This window comes from Scyliorhinus torazame, chromosome 20, assembly GCF_047496885.1.
Source record: "Scyliorhinus torazame isolate Kashiwa2021f chromosome 20, sScyTor2.1, whole genome shotgun sequence".
NCBI lineage: Eukaryota > Metazoa > Chordata > Chondrichthyes > Carcharhiniformes > Scyliorhinidae > Scyliorhinus > Scyliorhinus torazame.
In genome coordinates this window covers 22,177,107-22,199,501 of record NC_092726.1, presented here as the reverse complement: position 1 = coordinate 22,199,501, position 22,395 = coordinate 22,177,107, and the positions used below count along the sequence as shown (strand labels likewise).

The 22,395-nt window shown below is 51.1% G+C and overlaps 1 protein-coding gene across 12 annotated transcripts in view; it reads left to right on the top strand.

Annotated features, from left to right (window-relative positions):
• The first annotated feature begins 6 nt into the window (after positions 1-6).
• LOC140396947 (protein transport protein Sec24C-like) overlaps positions 7-22,395 on the top strand; it is a 44,380-nt gene continuing 21,991 nt past the window's right edge. For 6 of the 12 annotated variants that reach the window (XM_072485905.1, XM_072485901.1, XM_072485897.1 and 3 more), the window contains exons 1-13: positions 7-244; positions 2,845-2,984; positions 5,504-5,770; positions 5,866-5,957; positions 6,852-6,917; positions 8,913-9,024; positions 10,863-10,990; positions 14,628-14,766; positions 16,548-16,663; positions 17,943-18,067; positions 20,131-20,322; positions 21,128-21,221; positions 22,033-22,149. In XM_072485905.1, the coding sequence (XP_072342006.1) occupies positions 2,963-2,984; positions 5,504-5,770; positions 5,866-5,957; positions 6,852-6,917; positions 8,913-9,024; positions 10,863-10,990; positions 14,628-14,766; positions 16,548-16,663; positions 17,943-18,067; positions 20,131-20,322; positions 21,128-21,221; positions 22,033-22,149 (1,470 nt within the window). In that variant the 5' untranslated portion in view covers positions 7-244; positions 2,845-2,962. Of the gene's footprint in view, positions 298-2,844; positions 2,985-5,503; positions 5,771-5,865; positions 5,958-6,851; positions 6,918-8,912; positions 9,025-10,862; positions 10,991-14,627; positions 14,767-16,547; positions 16,664-17,942; positions 18,068-20,130; positions 20,323-21,127; positions 21,222-22,032; positions 22,150-22,395 lie in introns of all 12 variants that reach the window. The other 6 variants (XM_072485900.1, XM_072485898.1, XM_072485899.1 and 3 more) reach the window with 6 other exon arrangements.

Genomic DNA, 22,395 nt, shown 5'->3' with positions numbered 1-22,395 from the left:
GTTTGATTCTCCGCAATGTGATACCCTGCAGCTGAAACCTCTTTGAAAGGCAGCGGCAGCGAATGCGACAAAGGTCAGTCATTAGCAGCCTCCCCCGTCGCTGCTTTGACAAGAAGCGGTTGGCAGACACTGATGCTGGCAACACTGGGGATGAATTGGATGTGCACAGCGCTATGAATAAGCAACAGATAAAACGGGCGGAAGCAGCGACAGATCGAGAATTCAGGCCTCTTCCTTCATGTTGGTAACGTGGATGAATGTGAATGTGTATCTCTATCCATCTCTCTCGATATGTAGGTATATTAATAATCGTTATTGTCACAAGTAGGCATACATTAACCCTGCAATGAAGTTACCACACTCCGACGTCTGTTCGGATACACAGGGAGAATTCAGAATGTCCAATTCACTCCTAGCACGTCTTTCGGGGACTTGCGGGAGGGAACCGGAGCACCCGGAGCAAACCCACGCAGGCACGGGGGAGAACGTGCAGACTCCGCACAGACAGTGATCCAAGCCGGGAATCGAACCTGGAACCCTGGCGTTGGGAAGCTGCAGTGCGAACCACTCGGACCTGTCTTCTCTCTGTGAAATGCCTGTCTGCTGTCGGCTCCAGCAGATGTGACTTCGCTGGCTGTGCTCATTGTGGACTGTCCGACTGGGGTCCTATTACCGTGAGCTCAGCTTCTGACCCCAGACCCGTTACCTCCGGACACGACTATTCCAACACACTTGCTGCCCCACCCCACATCCGGCCCTCCTCAAACACTGAAGTCGTCCACAATTCTGCTCCCGACAGCCCACCGGGTCCCACCTCCGCATCTCCCGCCTGCTCACCCCTCCGACTTTGGCACCATTTGCGGCTCAGCTTCCCAATTTGAAATCCTCGCGCTCATCCCTCTCTATCCCCAATCTCCTCCGAGCTGGGGATTCCAACGCTCCTCCAATTCGGGTCTCGCACATCCCTGATTAGCGGCTTTGCCTTCATCTGCCAAGGACGGAAGCTTTGGAACTCTTCTTTGGGTCGTTAGATTCTTTGGATCCAAGGATTTCATTCAGGTGGATAAAATTCTGGTTTTACGAGGACTGGGTCGATACCTGGGATGGAGAATGGTTGGCAGATCTAGAATACAAGAGCATGGATGTACTTCTGAGGCAGTATGAGGCTCTGGTCAGACCCCATTTGGAGACTGTGAGCAGTTTTGGGCCCCGTATCTAAGGAAGGAAGTGCGGCCTTGGGAAGGGTCCAGAGGAGGTTCACAAGAATGATCCCTGGAATGAAGAGCTTGTCGTATGAGGAACGGTTGAGGACTCTGGGTCTGTGCTCGTTGGAGTTTAGAAGGATGAGGTGGGATTTTATTGAAACTTACAGGATACTGCGAGGCCTGGATAGAGGGGACGTGGAGAGGATGTTTCCACTGGGAGGAAAAACTAGAACCAGAGGACACCATCTCAGACTAAAAGGGCGATCCTTTGAAACTGAGATGAGGAGGAATTTCTTCAGCCAGAAGGCAGGAGAATGGGGATGAGAAAATATCAGCCCTGATCGAATGGCAGAGCAGACTCGATGGGCCGAATGGCCTAATTCTGCTCCTATATCTTATGCCCCTCTATCCATTGTGGGTTGAGAAGAATTAGAGGTGATCCTATGAACGATCCTGAGGGGACTTAATGGGGTGAATGCTGAAAGGATCAGATCGGTCGGGATCGTATTGCATGTTGGAGCGTTCTCGAGGGACCCAGACAGAATGGATAGGAAAGTGGAGATCAATGAAAAATACTCAGATTTATACTCCAAGTGCTATAACCTACAGGACTATAGGCTAACATCTGTAGAGGCAAAAGTGTGTGGATGACCGCCTTAAATATTATGGGATGACGGGTGTACCTCTGCGATAGTCGCTTAATAGTAAAAATGCTTTCTTTACAGAGAGACATAGAAGATAGGAGCAGGAGGCCTTTGGGCCCTTCGAGCCTGCTCCGCCATTCATCACCATCATGGCTGATCATCCAACTCAATCGCCTAATCCTGCTTCCTCCCCATAGCCTTTGATCCCATTCTCCCCAAGTGCAATATCCAGCCGCCTCTTGAATACATTCAAAGTTTTAGCATCAACTACTTCCTGTGGGAATGAATTCCACAGGCTCACCACTCTTTGTGAAGAAATGTCTCCTTATCTCTGTCCGAAATGGTTTACTCTGAAACCTCAGGCTGTGACCCCTGGTTCTGGGCACACCCATCATTGGGAACATCTTCCCTGCATCGACCCTGTCTAGTCCTGTTAGAATTTTATACGTCTCTATGAGATCCCCCCCCCCCCCTCGTTCTTCTGAACTCCAGCGAGAACAATCCCAACCTAGTCAATCTCTCCTCATATGACAGTCCCGCCATCCCTGGAATCAGTCTGGTGAACCTTCGCTGCACTCCCTCGAGAGCAAGAACATCCTCCCTCAGAGAAGGAGACCAAAACTGCACACACTACTCCAGGTGTGGCCTCACCCTGTACAATTGCAGCAACACATCCCTGCTTCTATACTCGAAACCTCTCGCAATGAAGGCCAACATACCATTTGCCTTCTACAATAATAATCGCTTATTGTCACAAGCTGGCTTCAATGAAGTTGCATAGTCGGGGAGGCCGGTACGGGAATTGAACCCGCGCTGCTGACCTTGTCCATTACAAGCCAGCTGTTTAGCCCACTGTGCTAATCCAGCCTGCTGCACCTGCATGCTTACCTTCAGCGACTGGTGCACAAGGACTCCCAGGTCCCGCTGCCCACTCCCCTCTCCCAATTTACAACCTTTCAGGTAGTAATCTGCCTTCCTGTTTTTACCCTTTACAGATGGTGAATGGATGAGCTCTGGGGCCTACCACAGACCATGTTCGAGGCTGAGAATCAAACTGTTCAGTGCTGAATGGACCAGGAAATTACAGACAGCACAACCTAGCTAAAGTTTCAAATGGCCGGCCACCAGCTAGATGGTAGGAGAGCTATTTCCCTCATCAAGGTTCGGCCAATCCTGGTCTCATTTTTCAAAGGTGCCATTTTGAGGCGTCTAGCTTGAAGCTGTAACCTCCCCGCCCCAGTCAACCACCTCTCCTCAACCCCAGGCCCATTGCCACTCCAGCCCCCTCAATCTTCATGGCAGACCAAGGAAAGTCCCGAGACAATGTTGGGGGGAGACAGTTCATTGACAGTCTGGAAATGCCGGGCGTTAACATGACCCCGACGCTGCCGATCCTGTCGAATTTTAGAGGCTGTGGTGAATCTGAAGGAGGTCATGAGAAGGGAGAGGGAGCTTGCGGAACGGGCAAACGCCCTTCAGCGTGAGAGAAAGAAGCTGCACACTCCTTGAAATACAAGTGTTGGAGTGGGTTAGAGGAGCAAACTGAGGTTCAGGTAGTCATCAGGAAAAGTGGTGATGCAGGTTAACTCGGCTGTTTAAGGAAGAAACTCCCACAACACGGGGATTCATTTTGAGAATTTCACAGAAGCGATGTTAATCTCACACAAAGCCTCCCTTCAAAGCCCACTTGCAGACCTGTGAACAGTTCTGGGGGGTCTCCACATTACACGTGAGTTTAACGGCTCATCATTCCCTCACCTGACATCGCTGTACCACGTGCATGCTGAGGGTTATCAGCCCCACTGTTATTTCAAACGTGAATTGTCAGCCATTTTGTTCAGTCTCTACACAAAGGAGAGTCGCACAGGGAATTGTCGGCCATTTTCTTCAGTCCTGACACAAAGGAGAGTCTGACAGGGAATTGTCAGCCATTTTGTTCAGTCTCTCCACAAGGGGAGTATTACAGGGAGATGTCAGCCATTTTGTTCAGTCTCTCCACAAGGGGAGTATGACAGGGAGATGTCAGCCATTTTGTTCAGTCTCTCCACAAGGGGAGTATTACAGGGAGATGTCAGCCATTTTGTTCAGTCCCTCCACAAGGGGAGTATTACAGGGAGATGTCAGCCATTTTGTTCAGTCCCTCCACAAGGGGAGTATTGCAGGGAGATGTCAGCCATTTTGTTCAGTCCTGACACAAGGGGAGTATTACAGGGAGATGTCAGCCATTTTGTTCAGTCCCTACACAAGGGGAGTATGACAGGGAGTTTTCAACCATTTTGTTCAGTCCTGACACAAGGGGAGTATTACAGGGAGAAGTCAGCCATTTTGTTCAGTCTCTCCACAAGGGGAGTATTACAGGGAGATGTCAGCCATTTTGTTCAGTCTCTCCACAAGGGGAGTATTACAGGGAGATGTCAGCCATTTTGTTCAGTCCCTCCACAAGGGGAGTATTACAGGGAGATGTCAGCCACTTTGTTCAGTCCCTCCACAAGGGGAGTATTGCAGGGAGATGTCAGCCATTTTGTTCAGTCCTGACACAAGGGGAGTATTACAGAGAGATGTCAGCCATTTTGTTCAGTCTCTCCACAAGGGGAGTATGACAGGGAGTTTTCAGCCATTTTGTTCAGTCTCTCCACAAGGGGAGTATTACAGGGAGATGTCAGCCATTTTGTTCAGTCCCTCCACAAGGGGAGTATTACAGGGAGATGTCAGCCACTTTGTTCAGTCCCTCCACAAGGGGAGTATTGCAGGGAGATGTCAGCCATTTTGTTCAGTCCTGACACAAGGGGAGTATTACAGAGAGATGTCAGCCATTTTGTTCAGTCTCTCCACAAGGGGAGTATGACAGGGAGTTTTCAACCATTTTGTTCAGTCCTGACACAAGGGGAGTATTACAGGGAGATGTCAGCCATTTTGTTCAGTCTCTCCACAAGGGGAGTATTACAGGGAGATGTCAGCCATTTTGTTCAGTCCCTCCACAAGGGGAGTATTGCAGGGAGATGTCAGCCATTTTGTTCAGTCCTGACACAAGGGGAGTATTACAGTGCGATGTCAGCCATTTTGTTCAGTCCCTACACAAGGGGAGTATTACAGAGAGATGTCAGCCATTTTGTTCAGTCTCTCCACAAGGGGAGTATGACAGGGAGATGTCAGCCATTTTGTTCAGCCTCTCCACAAGGGGAGTATGACAGGGAGATGTCAGCCATTTTGTTCAGCCTCTCCACAAGGGGAGTATGACAGGGAGATGTCAGCCATTTTGTTCAGTCACTACGCAAGGGGAAGTATTGGGGGCCAGCAGTAACACAAACATGATTGACATTCTTGAGACTCCAAAATAATGAGCAATACGGTTAAAGTCAAGAGTCAAGTCTGTGACATGCTGTGGATAAGTGCGTGTATGTTTGGAACGTCCATTCAGGTCGGACGTGGCACCAGACATCTGCACTGGGACTTAGCTGAAATTAAATTTGTGTTATGCAGTTCTTCAATCAAGACTAGACACAAACTCAGTCGATGTCACCAGGGATGAGTAGACCGACATTCAGTTGAGTTTGGAGGCCAACACTCACCAAGAAAGAGCCATCGCTATTGATAAACGTGATTTGAACTCTCCGGGTTAAATCTCCATCCAATCCCACTGCTTTTCTTTTGCAGGAGGTCAGCCTCCAGCTCTTCCAGGCGCAGTCAGCTGGTCAGGTTTGGGGCCTTCCAGTTTGGGCATCGTGGCTACTTCTCGTGATTACGATGGGACACCAAGTACTTGGCCCCTGTACTGTCCCAGCGCTCTTCCGAGCCCCGCCCACTCGCACAACAGTCTGGCTCCCATGTCTAACTCCACCCGGCCTTGTCCGTCGCTATGCAAGCAGCAACAGAGTTCAGCCTTCCGGCCAATTCACCACCCGTACCCACCACAACCGGACGGTAAGTCTTCGATCACCTTCGGCAAAAGGTTCCCATTTCAATGAGTATCCGCACCGCCAAAGTGACTCTTTGTTATCTCGTTCTGTGATCCTCAGCCATTAAAACCCCAAACACACTCTGCTGCTCTTTGCACCCAGGAGTCGGGCAGGAGAACATTCATTCTGGTCCTGAAGCCTCAGGCGCACAAGTAAGTCAACCTATGGAGAGCCAGCAGAGCCGATCGCTGCAAACCCTTCCAAACAGCTACCTAAATTGTTCTTATGTTATCACGGCCACTGGGAATTAATCAATGCCAACATCACCCAGGGATTGGGACGGGCAGAGGATTTATCAGGCCTCGGGGGCATGAATCTCGAGAGGGTTGTGTTCCCACGATCCAAACCTGAAACTTGATGATATCTGGAACCAACTGGTAGATTCCCTCTCTCTCATGTCAGGTAAAATCGCGGTGATGATATCCGGAAAGCAATTCTGTACGCAATGTTATGCTCTGACCACTAGGTGGCAGTGTATACCACCCACGTGACCCTGTGGCTGGGGAGCTGGGAGTAGGCTGTGTTGGAGGACAGACGTATTTTGCAGTAGCTCTACAATAGTTAATTAGTGTTCGTAGTTTATTTATCCTCGTTATCTTTATCGCACAGTTGTTTCACAATAAATTATTTAAACTAGATGTTCTGTAGTTCATCATTCACTTCGGCCAGGACACCGAACGTGGCAGTCGCCACAGTCCCAGATGACCATAGGCTGCTTTCCCCTTTGAGGGGGGGAAGGGGGGGGGGTGGAGAGCTGATTGGTGGTGGTTTAACCTGAGGATCACCACACCTCAGGCGAGGAGCGAGGTTGAGAAGGAGGGGGAGCCTTCATGGATAACCTCAGCAGGTACGGGGATTGAACCCGCGATGCTGGCCTCGCTCTGCATCATCAACCAGCCGTCCACCCAACAGAGCTAAACACCCTTTAAACCCGCCCCCTCTCGCTCATGAATTGCAGGCTTGACCGTCGCAAAGATCCTTGCAAACAGGATGTATCGCTGTCTGACCTGGCCATTCCTGAACTATTTCTGTGTTTCATTGCAAAGGGGCCAAAGGTTGGATCGCTCGAGGACTCAGGAGATGGGATCAATCCGGATTTAATTCCCAACCCGGTAAGTACACCTTTCCTGATCGGAAAGCCTGTTACAAGTGTATTCCGCAGGGCGGCACAGTGGTTAGCACTGCTGCCTCACGGTGCCGAGGACTCGGGTTCGATCCCGGCCCAGGGTCACTGTCCGTGTGGACATTCTCCCCCGTGTCTGCGTGGGTCCCGCCCCCACAACCCGAAAAGATGTGCAGGGTAGGGGGATTGGCCGCGCTAAAGTGGCCCTTAATTGGGGGGGGCGGGGGGGAAACATATTCAAAAACGTTTTCGTTCAAGAGATGTGGGTGTCGCTGGCTAGTCCAGCATTTATTCCCCATCCCTAACTGCCCCTTGAGAAGGTGGGGGGTGAGCCGCCTTCTTGAGCCGCTGCAGTCCCGTGCGGTGTAGGTACACCCACTGTGCTGTTAGGGAGGGAGTTCCAGGATTTTGCCCCAGCGACAGTGAAGGAACGGCCGATATATTTCCAAGTCGGGGTGGTGAGCGACTTGGAGGGGAACCTCCAGGTGGTGGGGTTCCCAGGTATCTGCTGCCTTCTAGATGGTAGAGGCCGTGGGTTTGGAATGTTGTCGAAGGAGCCTTGGCGAGTTGCTGCAGTGCATCTTGTAGATGGGACACACGGCTGCCCCTGTGCGTCGGTGGGGGAGGAAGGGGATGCGTGAAAACTGTAGTTCACACTCTCCCACATGTTCAGCCATTTCGCCAGGCATCAAAGCGCAGAATTCAGTGTCCAAGTCAGTCACTTTCCCTTGAAGAGGTGCATGCTGCCTTTAAATAGCACCAGGCCTTCACAATTCTGGCTTCAGGAATCAGGCAGGAATCCAGTGAACAGGACGGGCAGTGCCAACTGTACCCAGCTCCATACAAAGAGCAGGCTGCGGACACTGACCACGTCTGCCAGCAGCACAGTGTACAGCGAGGGTTAATCGAGAGCTACACCTCTTTGAGCTTTGCACTATTTTATCTCAATGATTTTCAAAACCGGAGAATAGGATCACTGAATCCCGACAGGCAGAAAGAGGCCGTTCGGCCCATCCAGTCTGCACCGCCCCTCTGAAAGAGCAGCCTGCCTAGGCCCACTCCCCTACCCTATCCCCGTAACCCCTCCGAACCTGCACTTCTTTAGACACGAAGGGACAATTTAGCACGGCCAATCCGCCTAACTTGCGCATCTTTGGACTGTGGGAGGAAACCGGAGCACCCGGAGGAAACCCACGCAGACACGGGGAGAACGTGCAGACTCCACACAGACAGTGACCCAAGCCGGGAATTGAACCTGGGACCCTGGCACTGTGAGGCCTCTCGCAAACGCAAATGTCAAGGAAACCACCCTCTTGTGCGCAGTTGAACATTTCCCCCCCCCCCCCCCCACTATTTTGCAACGTGAACAGTTTTGTTGCAGTAGTAGATGTCAGAAGTGGGGAATGCATCAATTGGGTGGTCAGACTTGGAGATGAGAGCCCGGGTTCTGGCGTTTCCCCCCAAATGCCTCTTGTCCGTGGTGGAGGAGACTGGTCATAACTCAGCAAGCTGACCCTGCCATCGCCAGCAATGACACTGCAGAATGTGCAAGCTGGGTCCCACGGGGAGGCCTTGGGAGCTGCCGCCAATTCAGATTCCTCCAGGTCTTAACCTCACAAGGGCAGGCGGGAGATTTACCCCGATGACAACTCGGCTGAAGTTCAAATCCACGTCGTTGACTCAGGGAATGGACCAACGTGGTTCAATGTGACCTTCAACGTCCTGGCAACTGGCAATGGGCATCAGGGTTAACCGGATGTTAATCGTGCTCCTCGATCTTCTTTTGCTAGGGCAAGTAGCTGGACATTCCTTAAAGTATGGCTTTGACCTATGGTAAGAGTGGATCCCATCAGTGGATGGCTAAAAGATGAAGGCTGGGTGGAATGTTGGCCGAGTTACTACCCGTTCCGGACGTTTCGGGAGTCCGTGCCTGGTTTTCCCGAGGCGGTGACGAGCTTAGATCCCGCTGCTCTTTTTGTTTAAGGTTCAAGCGGCAGAGGAGGACAAGATGTGGTGGGAATCCCAGCTATTCCGCACGGACTTGAGAGGGCAAGTACCCCCGCTGACCACAACGCATTTCACCGTGGACGATCAAGGTAAATAGGACAAGGCAGAAAGCCCGGGAATCAGGAAATATAGAGACAGAAATGGGGCAGTAAGCTGGCGATGAGGTGGAAGATCAGAAAATCGTATTGAACGCCAGAGCAGGATCGGAGGCACTTCTCGGGCTGTTCCTACTCTTTTCTGACCCGAACACCATAACCCTTAATCCCTTTATTCTTCAAAAAGCTATCTATCTTTATCTTAAAAACATTTAATGAAGGAACCTCAACTGCTTCACTGGGCAGGGAATTCCATAGATTCACACCCCTTTGGGTGAAGAAGTTCCTCCGAAACTCAGTCCTAAATCTACTTCCCCTTATTTTGAGGCTATGCCCCCTAGTTCTGCTTTCACCCGCCAGTGGAAACAACCTGCCCGCATCTATCCTAACTATTCCCTTCATAATCTTATATGTTTCTATAAGATGCCCCCTCATCCTTCTAAATTCCAACGAGTACAGTCCCAGTCTCCTCAACCTCTCCTCGTAATCCAACCTCCTCAACTCTGGGATTAACCCAGTGATCTCCTCTGCACACCCTCCAGTGCCAGTACATCAGTCGTCTCTGCCCCCTGGTCAATGATTCCTCCACCAAGGGGAAAGGTTTCTTCCTGTCTACTCTATCAATGCCCCCCATTATTTTATGCATCTCAATCATGCTCACCACCCCCCCCTTTCCTCTGCTCCAAGAAAAACAATCCAAGTTTATCCAATCTCTCTTCATAACTAAAACTCTCCAGCCCAGGGAACATCTCAGTACATCTCCTCTGCACCCTTTCCAGCGCTATCACATCCCGCCTACAATGGCAGGAGGAGGCCATTCGGCCCATCGAGTCTGCACCGGCTCTCTGAGCGAACACCCCACCTCGGCCCCCCCCGCTGCTTTTCGCTCATTGGATACCTCCCCCCCCCACGTCCCTGTTTAAAGAGAGAAAAGATCAAACGATAGTCGTATCTGAAAACTATTGGTCTTTTCTTCCCGCAAGGTTGTCTTCAATAACTCTCTGTGAACCGACTTGGATCAGCTATAGTGAGGTAACCCGGTGCCCAGGGATCCTAAAGGATTCTGGGAATCAAATGCAATATTTGAACTTCAATCTGCGGCCTTCGATGTGGCCTCAAAACCCAGTAGCTCCCCCTGCACTGTAGCGAGAAGAGGCACATCTGATCTCAAGTACAAGGCGTCACTAAATGCTCGATCTCACTGAATGAATTCTGAAAGAGTTCTTCGCTCTTCCTGGGCGAGTCCATTTTTTTGCATCTGCCCTGGGTTGGCCGGGGTCAAAGTTCGCTGGCGCTCTGTGGGTGGGTGGTAGGGGTGTAATACATTCTGTTTTTCTTTTAAGACAGGGACAGTTTTTGAGTTGCTGGGTTTGCGGTACTTGACACGCACCGAGGGGATTCTGTACTGTCAGAAATCCTGGGAGGAATTCTCCGGCCTCATGCTCCTGACCAGGGCAGCACGGTAGCATGGTGGTTAGCACAATTGCTTCACAGCTCCAGGGTCCCAGGTTCGATTCCCCACTGGGTCACTATCTGTACGGAGTCTGCATGTTCTCCCCGTGTCTGCATGGGTTTCCTCCGGGTGCTCCGGTTTCCTCCCACAGTCCAAAGATGTGCAGGTTAGGTGGATTGGCCAATGATCAATTGCCCTTCGTGTCCAAAATTGCCCTTAGTGCTGGGTGGGGTTACTGGGTTATGGGGATAGGGTGGAGGTGTGGACTTGGGTGGGGTGCTCTTTCCAAGAGCCGGTGCAGACTAGATGGGCCGAATGGCCTCCTTCTGCACTGTAAATTCTATGTTAAAAAAAAAAACTATTTCCTCTCATGTTCCAGGTATTGCAAGCCCCAGGTTCGTCCGCTGCACAACATACGCCTTCCCTTGTTCTCAGGAGATGGCTCAGCTATCCCATCTTCCCCTGGCCGCCATTGTGAAACCACTCGCTACACTACCAGAGGAAGAGGTGAGGATTCTTTCCATCACCTTCCATCTCGCCTTGTTGGAGCCTTGGGGTTGCTTGAACATCCTTCTTCTCAATTTGCAGGCTGGTTAAAAAAAAAACGGACAAGCCATTCTGATGACTCAAACTGGATATCTGATACTCAACACTTTATTTCCAGCTTATTTTGGTCGCGAATCCCAACAGTTTTTAAATTCATTTTTACCTGCAGTGGGCTTCGCTGGCCAGTCCAGCATTTCTTGCCCATCCCTAATTGCCCCTTGAGAAGGTGGTGGTGAGCCGCCTTCTTGAGCCGCTGCAGTCCCTGTGGTGTAGGTACACCCACAGTGCTGTTAGGGAGGGAATTCTGGGATGTTGCCCCAGCAACAGTGAAGGAACGGCCGATATATTTCCAAGTCAGTGAGTGACTTGGAGGGGAAACTCCAGGTGGTGGGGTATCTGCTGCTCTTGTCCTTCGAGATGGTAGAGGGGTTCTGAAGGTGCTGTCGAAGGAGCCTTGGTGAGTCACTGCAGTGCACCTGGGACTGGTTTTGCACAGTGGGCTAAACAGCTGGCTTGTAATGCAGAACAAGGCCAGCAGCGCAGGTTCAATTCCCGTACCGGCCTCCCTGAACAGGCGCCGGAATGTGGCGACTAGGGGCTTTTTACAGTAACTTCATTGAGGCCTACTTGTGACAATAAGCAATTATTATTATTTTATTGATGGTACACACGGCTGCCACTGTGCGTCGGTGGTGGAGGGAGTGAGTGTTGGTGGATGGGGTGCCGATCACGCGGGGCTGCTTTGTCCTGGATGGTGTCGAGCTTCTTGAATGTCGTTGGGAGCTGCACTCATCCAGGCAAGTGGAGAGTATTCCATCACACTCCTGACTTGTGCCTTGTAGATGGTGGACAGGTTTTGGGGAGTCAGGAGGTGAGTTACTCTCCGCAGGATTCCCAGCCTCTGACCTGCTCTGGTAGCCACAGTATTTATATGGCTGGGTCCAGTTCAGTTTCTGGTCAATGGTAACCCCCAGGATGTGGGGGATTCAGCGATGGTAATGCCATTCAATGTCAAGGGGCGACGGTTAGATTCTCTCGCATTGGAGATGTTCATTAACTAGACTTGTGGGTCACAGGAGAAGCAGTTGAGGACTCAACTCTGGGGCAATTTAGCAAGGCCAATCCTGCACATCTTTGGACTGTGGGAGGAAACTGGAGCACCCGGAGGAAACCCACACAGACACCGGGGAGGACGTGCAAACTGCACACGGACAGTCACCCAAGGCCAGAATTGAACCCGGGTCACTGGAGCTGCGAGGCAGCAGTGCTAACCACTGTGCCACCATGCTGCCTGGCGAGGAGGAATTTCTTCAGCCAGAGGGTGGTGAATCTGTGGAACTCTTTGCCGCAGAAGGCTGTGGAGGCCAAATCACTGAGTGTGTTTAAGACAGAGATAGATAGGTTCTTGATTAATAAGGGGATCAGGGGTTATGGGGAGAAGGCAGGAGAATGGGGATGAAAAATATCAGCCATGATTGAATGGCGGAGCAGACTCGATGGGCCGAGTGGCCGAATTCTGCTCCAATGTCGAATGGTGTGGCATGAATGTCTGCAATTTGTAAGACTGAGGGAAGACCTCTGAACCACAGGACTGATAACACTGATCATCGGTATCTTTTATGTTAAAATAAACGTTACTTTAAACACAGAATCAATCATATTGGCAACACAATAATAGCTTTCCAATTGACAGTTAAAACAGTTCTTAAATATAAGGGGAAAATAACTTTAATTCCCTATCTCGACCTGCCACTATATATTCCAATTAAGCACCCCAAAAAGTTCAAATACCACTTAGAAATAAAGTTAACAATCAGGGTTACTTGCTTCTCTGTGCAGACCTTTGGAGAGAGGGAGACCCTTGTAGGAACAACTGGAAAATCTTTCTGACTTGTCAGATTAAAATCCTGTGGCAAACTGCTGTTCAACTTAAAATCTTAGAACAGACTGCCAAATTGCAGACACACCTGGCTCCTCCGATCAATGACATCATCTGTATCCTAAGCACAAGGCATTCTCCAGTCTCCTCCCACTGGGATATCCCATGAGCTGCTTAGCAAGGACTATACACAAGCACTCAAATTACCTACACCCAGGGAACCTTCCAAACATAAACAATATTCCATTCGTCATCTATATATAAACAAGTAGATGGTTAAAATCAACAATTTCCTCACCTTTACAACCCCTTAATTACAGCTTTCGTAGACATACTGACTATTTGAATCCAGGGTTTTTAATAACATGACTACAACAAAATGGAAAATATAATAACTATCAATTTCCGACATTCATTCACAAGCCAAAACAATTCCGATTCACAAACTGCCACGTATGAGAGGAACGTGTTCTCTGCCAAAGTAGCCCAGGGCTCGACAGAATGAGCAACATAAACCATGGTGTTTACCTATTGGCGGTGAGGGAGTGACAGATCGCCCCGGCCTCACTTACAGAAACTCACTGTTCCATGGACACAGGAGGGTGGCTGGTATGACAGGAAACATTCCCCTGGTCAATGCACTCAACGAGAAAAATTCCCTAGCAGGAGACAACATGTAAGAAGTACTGTACGGTTTGTCAGCTTCCAGAGTGTTGAATAGTCACACATGCACACACTTGTGCACATGCTCACACACATACGCACTCGCATACACACACACGCATATACGCACTCGCGCACACACACATGCATATACGCACTCGCACACACACACGCACTTGCATACCCACACACACACACTCGCATACCCACACACACACTCGCATACCCACACACACACACTCGCATACCCCAAAACACACACACACATACTTGCATACCCACACACACACACTCGCATACCCCAAAACACACACACACACACTCGCATACCCACACACACACTCGCATACCCACACATATACGCACTCGCATACACACACACGCATATACGCACTCGCATACACACACACACACGCATATACGCACTCGCACACACACACGCATATACGCACTCGCACACACACACGCATACCCACACACACACTCGCATACCCACACACACACACTCGCATACCCCAAAACACACACACACACACACTTGCATACCCACACACACACTCGCATACACACACACACACTCGCATACCCACACACACCCTTGCATACACACTCGCAGACACACACAGGTGCAACAGGCAGAGACACACACCGGTAACAAAACTGATCATGGGGCAAGTTACTGAGCTCGGACAGACTGGAGAAAGTGCAGCTTTAACTTCAGAATAATGCGAGGTGACTCTGAAGAATGACAAGATTCTGGGTGCACGCTGAAGGGGAGTTACCCCTTGTGGGGGGGGGGTGTAGAGCTGGGAGACACCATTTAAAAGCCGGGGTGACTCCCACTGGAGACTGAGATAAGGGGAATTTCTCTCTCCCAGGATCAGGAGTCTGTGGCATTCCCTTCCCAGCCAGCAGAGGAGGCTGCGTCACTGAGAACATTCAAACCTCCCTCGGCTGACGAAAGAAAGTTCTGAGGATTCTCAGCCTGTCACCCACTTAATCGGGAAGAGGACCAGGCTGCTGGCTAGAATTAGTTCATCATTCTCTCTCTTCCAGGGTCCTGTACATCTGGTGGACCATGGAGAAGGGGGCCCTATCCGGTGTGAGAGATGTATCGCTTCCATGTGCCCGTTGATGCAGTTCTTGGACAACGGGCACAGTTTCCAATGCCCGTTCTGCGACGCCGTTTCACGGGGTGAGTTCCTCATGGGCATCAGTGATCGGAGTTCAACAGGGACCGAGCGACAAGGCCGGGGTGGGTGTGTGGGGGGGGGGACTGAAACCCAATAGCTTTCACTGAATCGAGAGATAGTTACTGCCCCGACGATGGCTAAGGTCACATGACAAAGAGCCTCCCACTGGCTCAGCGCCAACAGGGTTTTGAGGACCACTCTGCACTTTGCCAGTTGAATCTTAACCGTAACTAGTTCGTCCCTTGGTGTCACAGATATTGAGCAGTTGGTGAAGAGAGACACCAGTTGGTGAAAGGCGAAACATCCTGTCAAAGCTTTCCGCCTGGCACTTATCAGGACTGATTCGCACGAACACCAAATCTCAAAGGGGACAACAATTCATACTGCGTTGAGGAGACAGTGCTGACTGGTTGCCATGGAGAAGGCACCAGGGAACCTTTGTCCGCCACATTTTTGTTCAATTCAAAAAGAGACAATTTCAGACGATCAGTCAGTCAGACTCACAACATTTACACCTGGTAGGAGCTATGTCTATTCACGGGCAGGTAACTGTCGGCTGCAGGCAAAACTAACCTGTCCAGGCATTGGGCCTTTCTTGAATTGAACAAGAGCGTGGGGAGGGGGGGGGGGGGGGGGGGGGCGGAAACGATAGATTCCTGGTGCATTCACCATGGCAATGCTTCAATTGGAGTGGATTTGCCAACAAATCATCACCCTATTCTCATGCGGTGTAAATTGTTCTGGGAGTTTGAAATTTGGAATTTTTGCATTTGTCCTGTTAAGTACCAGATGAAAAGCTTTGCCAGCATGCCTCTCTTTGCAGCAATGCTATATATTGGTCTGCGCTGCCATTAAGGTCATGCACCCGGCCTATTCCATAACTCAACACCTGCTCCAACAAAGCCTCGGGCCTTGTAGGCCGATTAATATACTGCTTCAGGAGGGAGTCCCCTGCACGTTTTCCCTCTGTCCCAGTTGATAGAACAAACAGAACAAAGAACAATACAGCAGAGGAACAGGCCCTTCGGCCCTCCAAGCCTGCGCCGACCATGATACCAACCTTGGCCAAAATCCTCAGCACTTCCTTGTGCCGTATCCCTCTATACCCGTCCTATCCATGTGTTTGTCAAGATGCCTTTTGAACGCCGTTAATGTATCTGCTTCCACAACCTCCCCTGGCAACGCGTTCCAGGCACTCACCACCCTCTGCGTAGAAAACCTGCCTCGCACATCTCCTCTAAACTTTGCCCCACGGACCTTAAACCTATGCCCCTGGTGAGTGACCCCTCCACCCTGGGAAAGAGTGCCTGCCCATCCACTCTATCCATGCCCCTCATAATCTTGTCGACCTCTATCAGGTCACCCCTCAACCTCCGTCTTTCTAATGAAAACAGTCCGAGTCTATTCAGCCTCTCCACATAGCTGACACCCTCCAGACCAGGCAACATCCTGGTAAACCTCCTCTGCACCCTCTCCAAAGCCTCCACATCCTTCTGGTAGTGTGACGACCAGAATTGTGCGCAATATTCCAAGTGCGGCCGTACCAAGGTTCTATACAACTGCAGCACGACTTGCCAGTTTTTATACTCTATGCCCCGACCAATAGGTTTGAGATCTGGTGCCTTGGGAATTGTGGTTCGCCCAAGTCTCGTCAACGTTAAATCCAGGATTAGAGGAGTGGCGAACATGCCAGTCAAATGATAAAACGTTGTTGCTTCACAGTGGGCGACCCGCAGTTACAAATGACAGTCTCTTGCTGTTCTCTGTGTCTTTTGCCCTCCAGTTCCACACCACTACTTTCACCCCATCGATTACAGTGGGAAGCGAGCAGATCGTCCCTCCAGGGCGGAACTTTCCCGCGGCTCCTACGAGTTCCTGCTGTCAGAGGGGGAATGCAAGGTAAGCAGCAACGTGACATTGTGCAATCGCCAAATCAGTTTGTGAGGGCCGCTGTCACAAACTGGGCTCAAAATCTATCACTGCACAAAAAGCAAACTAGTTTCCCAGTGCTGGTCAGGTTGTTCAGTATTATTTATGCCTCGGTATGCTGTTAACAATCCAGTTACACCTCACTTAGTGAGGCTTTGACGTCGAGACAAATAGTGCAAGAGGTGAAGGTTTGAGTCAATTCATTGATTTCTAATCGATTTTTTATCTGGGGGATTTGTACCTGCAGCACGAGCAGGGAATCACGGACAACAATTTCCGCGTTGTCGTCAATTTCACCAAGACCATGTGACATGGGAGCAGAATTAGGCCACTCGGCCCATCGAGTCTGCTCCGCCATTCAATCATGGCTGATATTTTCTCATCCCCATTCTCCTGCCTTCTCCCCATAACCCCTGATTCCCTAATTAATCAAGAACCTATCTATCTCTGTCTTAAAGACACTCAGTGAATTGACCGCCACAGCCTTCTGCGGCAAAGAGTTCCACAGATTCACCACCCTCTGGCTGAAGAAATTCCTCCTCATCTCTGTTTTAAAGGATCGTCCCTTCAGTCTGAGGCTGTGCCCTCAGGTTCTAGTTTTTCCTACAAGTGGAAACATCCTCTCCACGTCCACTCTATCCAGGCCTCGCAGTATCCTGTAAGCTTCAATAAGAACCCCCCTCATCCTTCTAAACTCCAACAGGGATAGACCCAGAGTCCTCAACTGCTCCTCATACGACAAGCTCTTCATTCCAGGGATCATTCTTGGGAACCTCCTTTGGACCCTTTCCAAGGCCAGCACTTCCTTCCTTAGATACGGGGCCCAAAACTGCTCACAATACTCCAAATGGGGTCTGCCCAGAGCCTTATACAGCCTCAGAAGTACATCCCTGCTCTTGTATTCTAGCCCTCTCGACATGAATGCTAACTTTGCATTTGCCTTCCTAACCGCCGACTGAACCTGCACATTAACCTGAAGAGAATCTTGAAAAAGGACTCCCAAGTCCCTTTATGCTTCTGATTTCCGAAGCATTTCCCATTTAGAAAATAGTCTAAGCCGCCACACAAAGTCACTGAAGCAACACAATTGGCCAATATGGCGACTGAGCCATAATTATAGACAATGGTGTCAGAGAGTGGTTTACAGGCCACGTTATCGGGTATTCTTATGCTACAGTCTTGCATTCACCGCCATTTCTGTTGGAAATATAATCTTGGCAATTCCTCCCCCTCCTTGTGTTCTGCTCAGCACAATCAAGGCCAGAGTCGTGTGGGATTTATTTTTATGATCGATGTTTCCTACAATGCAGTGAGGAGCGGGCTCCTTCGTCTGATCTGCGCTGAGCTGAAGAAGGCGGTTCAGCACTTACCCAGGTAGGCACCCGTCAGTACGTCCGAATTGCAATGGTGGTGGAGCCTCCAGCCAGACTGTCACGTAATAACAGTGGGCAGCACGGTGGCACAGTGGTTAGCACAGTTGCTTCACAGCTCCAGGGTCCCAGGTTCGATTCCCGGCTTGGGTCACTGTCTGTGCGGAGTCTGCACGTTCTCCCCCGTGTCTGCGTGGGTTTCCTCCGGGTGCTCCGGTTTCCTCCCACAGTCCAAAGATGTGCAGGTTAGGTGGATTGGCCATGATAAATTGCCCCTTAGTGTCCAAAGATGTGCAGGTTAGGTGGAGTTACGGGGATAGGGCGGGAGAGTGGGTCTGGATAGGGCGCTCTTTCAGAGGGTCGGTATGGACTCGATGTGCCAAATGGCCTCCCTCTGTGTTGCAGGGATTCGATGTTTCAAGGCCTGAGCACCCTGAGCATCTGGGATGAGAATTCCAAAGAGTCACAACTCCGAGTGAGGAAATGCCTCAGTCAAAATGGCCGCCCTCCTGATCCGGAGACCCTCCGATACCTCTCCAACCTCGGGGAAGCATTCTCAAACCATGCACCCTGCCAAGCCCCTGAAGAAAATCGCACGTTTCAATGAACCCGCTGTAGCGCACAATGACTTACGAGAGAGACGAGTAGAGATGAAGTCGATGAGGCTTTATTAAGCGTGACTTGTTCCCAGCAGTTCAGCAACAGAATGGAGCGGCGGGGAGAAGCACGGGTTCTTATACTCTGCCTTCAGGGCGGAGCCAGGGGTCAACAGCCAACCAGGACCCGGGATCTGTCAGCCAATAGCATCACGGCTTCACAGTCCCACATGACCCCTAATACATACCACCACACCCGCCTCGCATTTTTCTAAACTCCGGGGAATATCGGCCTCCTCCCAGGACAGACCGCTCCACGGGAGGAGTCAGTTTTGTGATCTATCATTGCACTCTCTCCGTGAAAGTGTATCCTTATGGAGGCTAAATAAATTGTGCTCATCGGCTTCTGCAGGTGCTAACTTCACACTTCCCATCTGATATTCAAGCCGCTCTTCAATAACCCATTACACGTCCTCTCTCTCTCTCCCTCGCGGTTATTCGCCCACCTTTGTGACGTCAGAACATTTGGATGCATTGTATTCTCATCCAAGAGCTGGACTGTGACTGACTGAACCCTTGAGGTATTGAACACGTTGAGCTGTCAACTTGAAAATGGCTCCTTCAACCGACCCTTGGTAGTCCCAGAAAGGGAAAAAAGAAAATCAGTAAACCTGTCCGAACTGGTCTTCTGGACCTTAAAATGTGGCTACCAGAGCAGGTCAGAGGCTGGGAATCCCGCGGAGACTAACTCACCTCCTGACTCCCCAAAGCCTGTCCACCATCTACAAGGCACAAGTCAGGAGTGTGAGGGAATACTCTCCACTTGCCTGGATGAGTGCAGCTCCCAACACTCAAGAAGCTCGACACCATCCAGGACAAAGCAGCCCCGCTTGATCGGCACCCCATCCACAAACATTCACTCCCTCCACCACCGCCGCACAGTGGCAGCCGTATGTACGATCTACAAGATGCACTGCAGCAACTCACCAAGGCTCCTTAGGCAACACCTTCCAAACACGCAAACTCTACCATCTAGAAGGACAAGGGCAGCAGATACCCGGGAACCCCACCACCTGGAGGTTCCCCTCCGAGTCGCTCACCATCCCGACTTGGAAATATATCGGCCGTTCCTTCACTGTCGCTGGGTCAAAATCCTGGCACTCCCTCCCTAACACCAGACGGACTGCAGCGGCTCAAGAAGGCAGCTCACCTTGTCAAGGGGCAATTAGGGATGGGAAATAAACACTGGGCCCAGCCACATCCCGTGAAATAATTTTTAAAAATGGATCTCTGGTATTGTTGGTGCCAGTATGAGTGATTTCTACTGGGATTGAAGTCTTTAAACTGGGTTTTCCTTCCAGCCCGTCAGATTCCCCAACCCGCGCTAATCTATTCCCGCCAAGGCCAGGAGGAGTAATTCTTTGTTGAAGAGTGAAGACTGGGGGATCTAACGGAGGTTTGTGCTTGGCAGGGAGCCTGGGGTGGAGGAGTCGGCGGTGAGAGTGGGGTTCATCACTTACGATAGGGTGCTCCATTTCTACAACGTGAAGGAGTCGCTGATCCAGCCGCAGATGGTGGTTGCGACAGACATCACTGACGTCACCGTGCCGTTGCTCGATGGCTTTTTGGTCAACCCAAAGGAATCGAGTGTCCTGATCAACAGGTAAGCAGGATGGAATCCGTCGGGAAACCCGCGGGCGTGAGTGCGCTGACGGCGAAGCGGCGGATCCCGCAGACGGAGAATCCCGCCCTCGGCCTCGTGCCCTTTAACTGCCGTGGTGCCTTGTACCGAAGGTGGGCCGCTTTGCTCTGCTACACATCGCATGGGTATCTGGTGCAACCATGAAATATGCCCCCCCGCCTGCCGGATCACTGACACCCAACAATTAGTTCCGAGCTCTTTACAGACCGTACCCAACCTCAGCAATAATTTTCAAAAGAGAATGAGATAAGTGTTTGAAAGGGGGAGAATCCTTTGGGGCTCACGTGGAAAGGACAAGGGAGTGGGATTAATTAGGCGGCCTTTTTCAAAGGGCCGCCCCCCCCCTCCTGTGCAGGCGGACAACCACGAACCACGTCTTGGCGGCCTGAAAGTTTGCGGGTATCTCACTGAAGCTGCGCGGTGGCCGGCACGGGTGGAGGTTCCCCCACCCAGAACGCAGTAACGCATGAGGAGACGCAGGTCCCCACTCATAGTCAGGTCCTGCGCAGCACTGAGGTCCCGGGTTCGATCCCCGCCCCGGGTCACTGCCCGTGTGGCGTTTGCACATCGACCGTGGGTCTCACCCCCTCAACCCAAAAAGATGTGCAGGGTAGGTGGATTGGCCGCGCTAAATTGCCCCTTCATTGGAAAAAAAAAAGAATTGGGTACTCTACATTCATGAAAAAAGTTCTGCGTACCGTACTAAGTAGACTGGCTTTGATGCACAAGAGTTTGACGCATTCTCTCTCTGCTCCTTGTGTTCCAGTTTACTGGACAAGATCCCGTTGTTGTTTGCGGACAGTCTCGAGGGGGAGGTGGTCTTTGGCCCTGTCATCCAGGCAGGCCTGGAGGCGCTGAAGGTAACACATTTGCATTTTAACTTTGGGATGTCGCAATCTGCGGCGCCACCTTCCTCTCGCTCACCACGTCACGGATGTTGACGGAGTGTTTTTTCAGGGCAATGAAACATCCCACAGGAGCACTGGGAACGCAAAGCCTCAGAAACAAGGTGAGGGCAGGTGGCCACGGCCTTGGTCAAAGAGGTTGGTTTTCAGGAGCGTCTTCACGAGGGAATCGAGGTACGCAGGGTGGAGAGGTGTTGGAGGGTACTCCAGAGCTTGGGACCCCCGGCAGCTGGAGGTACGGCTGCCAATGGTGGAGCAGTCAGAATCAGGGACAGGAACATTCATGGTCCAACATTTCTGTCACCCATTGCGACAGACTCCATGGGAGGATCTGATGGGAACAGGGAGCTCCCCTCATGTCCTGGCTAACTTTACTCTCCCCTGCCCAATACAGGGTAACCAGCCACTTGGCCATTGTAGGATTGGTCTGAGTGACAATTGCCTTCTGCGATCACCTCGGCGAGAACAGCTCGTGCCTCTGAAAGCAATCGGCTGGACGCTTGATCTGCTTTCAGGCCTCATGACGTGTTCCTGCCACTTTCCTTTCTCCTATCACTTTCGGAGCACGAATCATGGAATGCCGGCAGTGCAGAAGGAGGCCGTTCGGCCCCTCCAGTCCATACCAACCCTCTGAAAGAGCACCCTAACTCTACCCAACCTGCACAGCTTTGGATGCTAAGGGGCAATTTAACACACGTACACACACACACACACGTACACACACTGAAGCCTGCCCACCTGATACTGTCACCCTTCGTCCTGCTAGACTGCCGAATGCTGGGGGAAGCTCTTCCTATTCCACACATCCCTGCCGACCACCAAGGCTCCGGGGGAGCTGAGGAAGCACAACGACAACAGGATTATCAGCACCAACAGGGAACAGGTGAGGACAGTGTGACCAGAACCCCCGCGTCCACATTGACGGGTCAAGGCTTTTCCTGGTCCCTACTGAGTCCAGCTCCAGACTAGAGGGTCGGGTGGGGATGGGGGCAGCAGAAGGCCATTCGGCCCCTCAAGCCTGTTCCATCATTTCATATCACAGCTGACCCGATAGCAACCACAAATCCCGCCGACCCTCCGATAACCTCTCACGCCCTTGGATCCCCAACAATCTATCACCTCTGCCTTA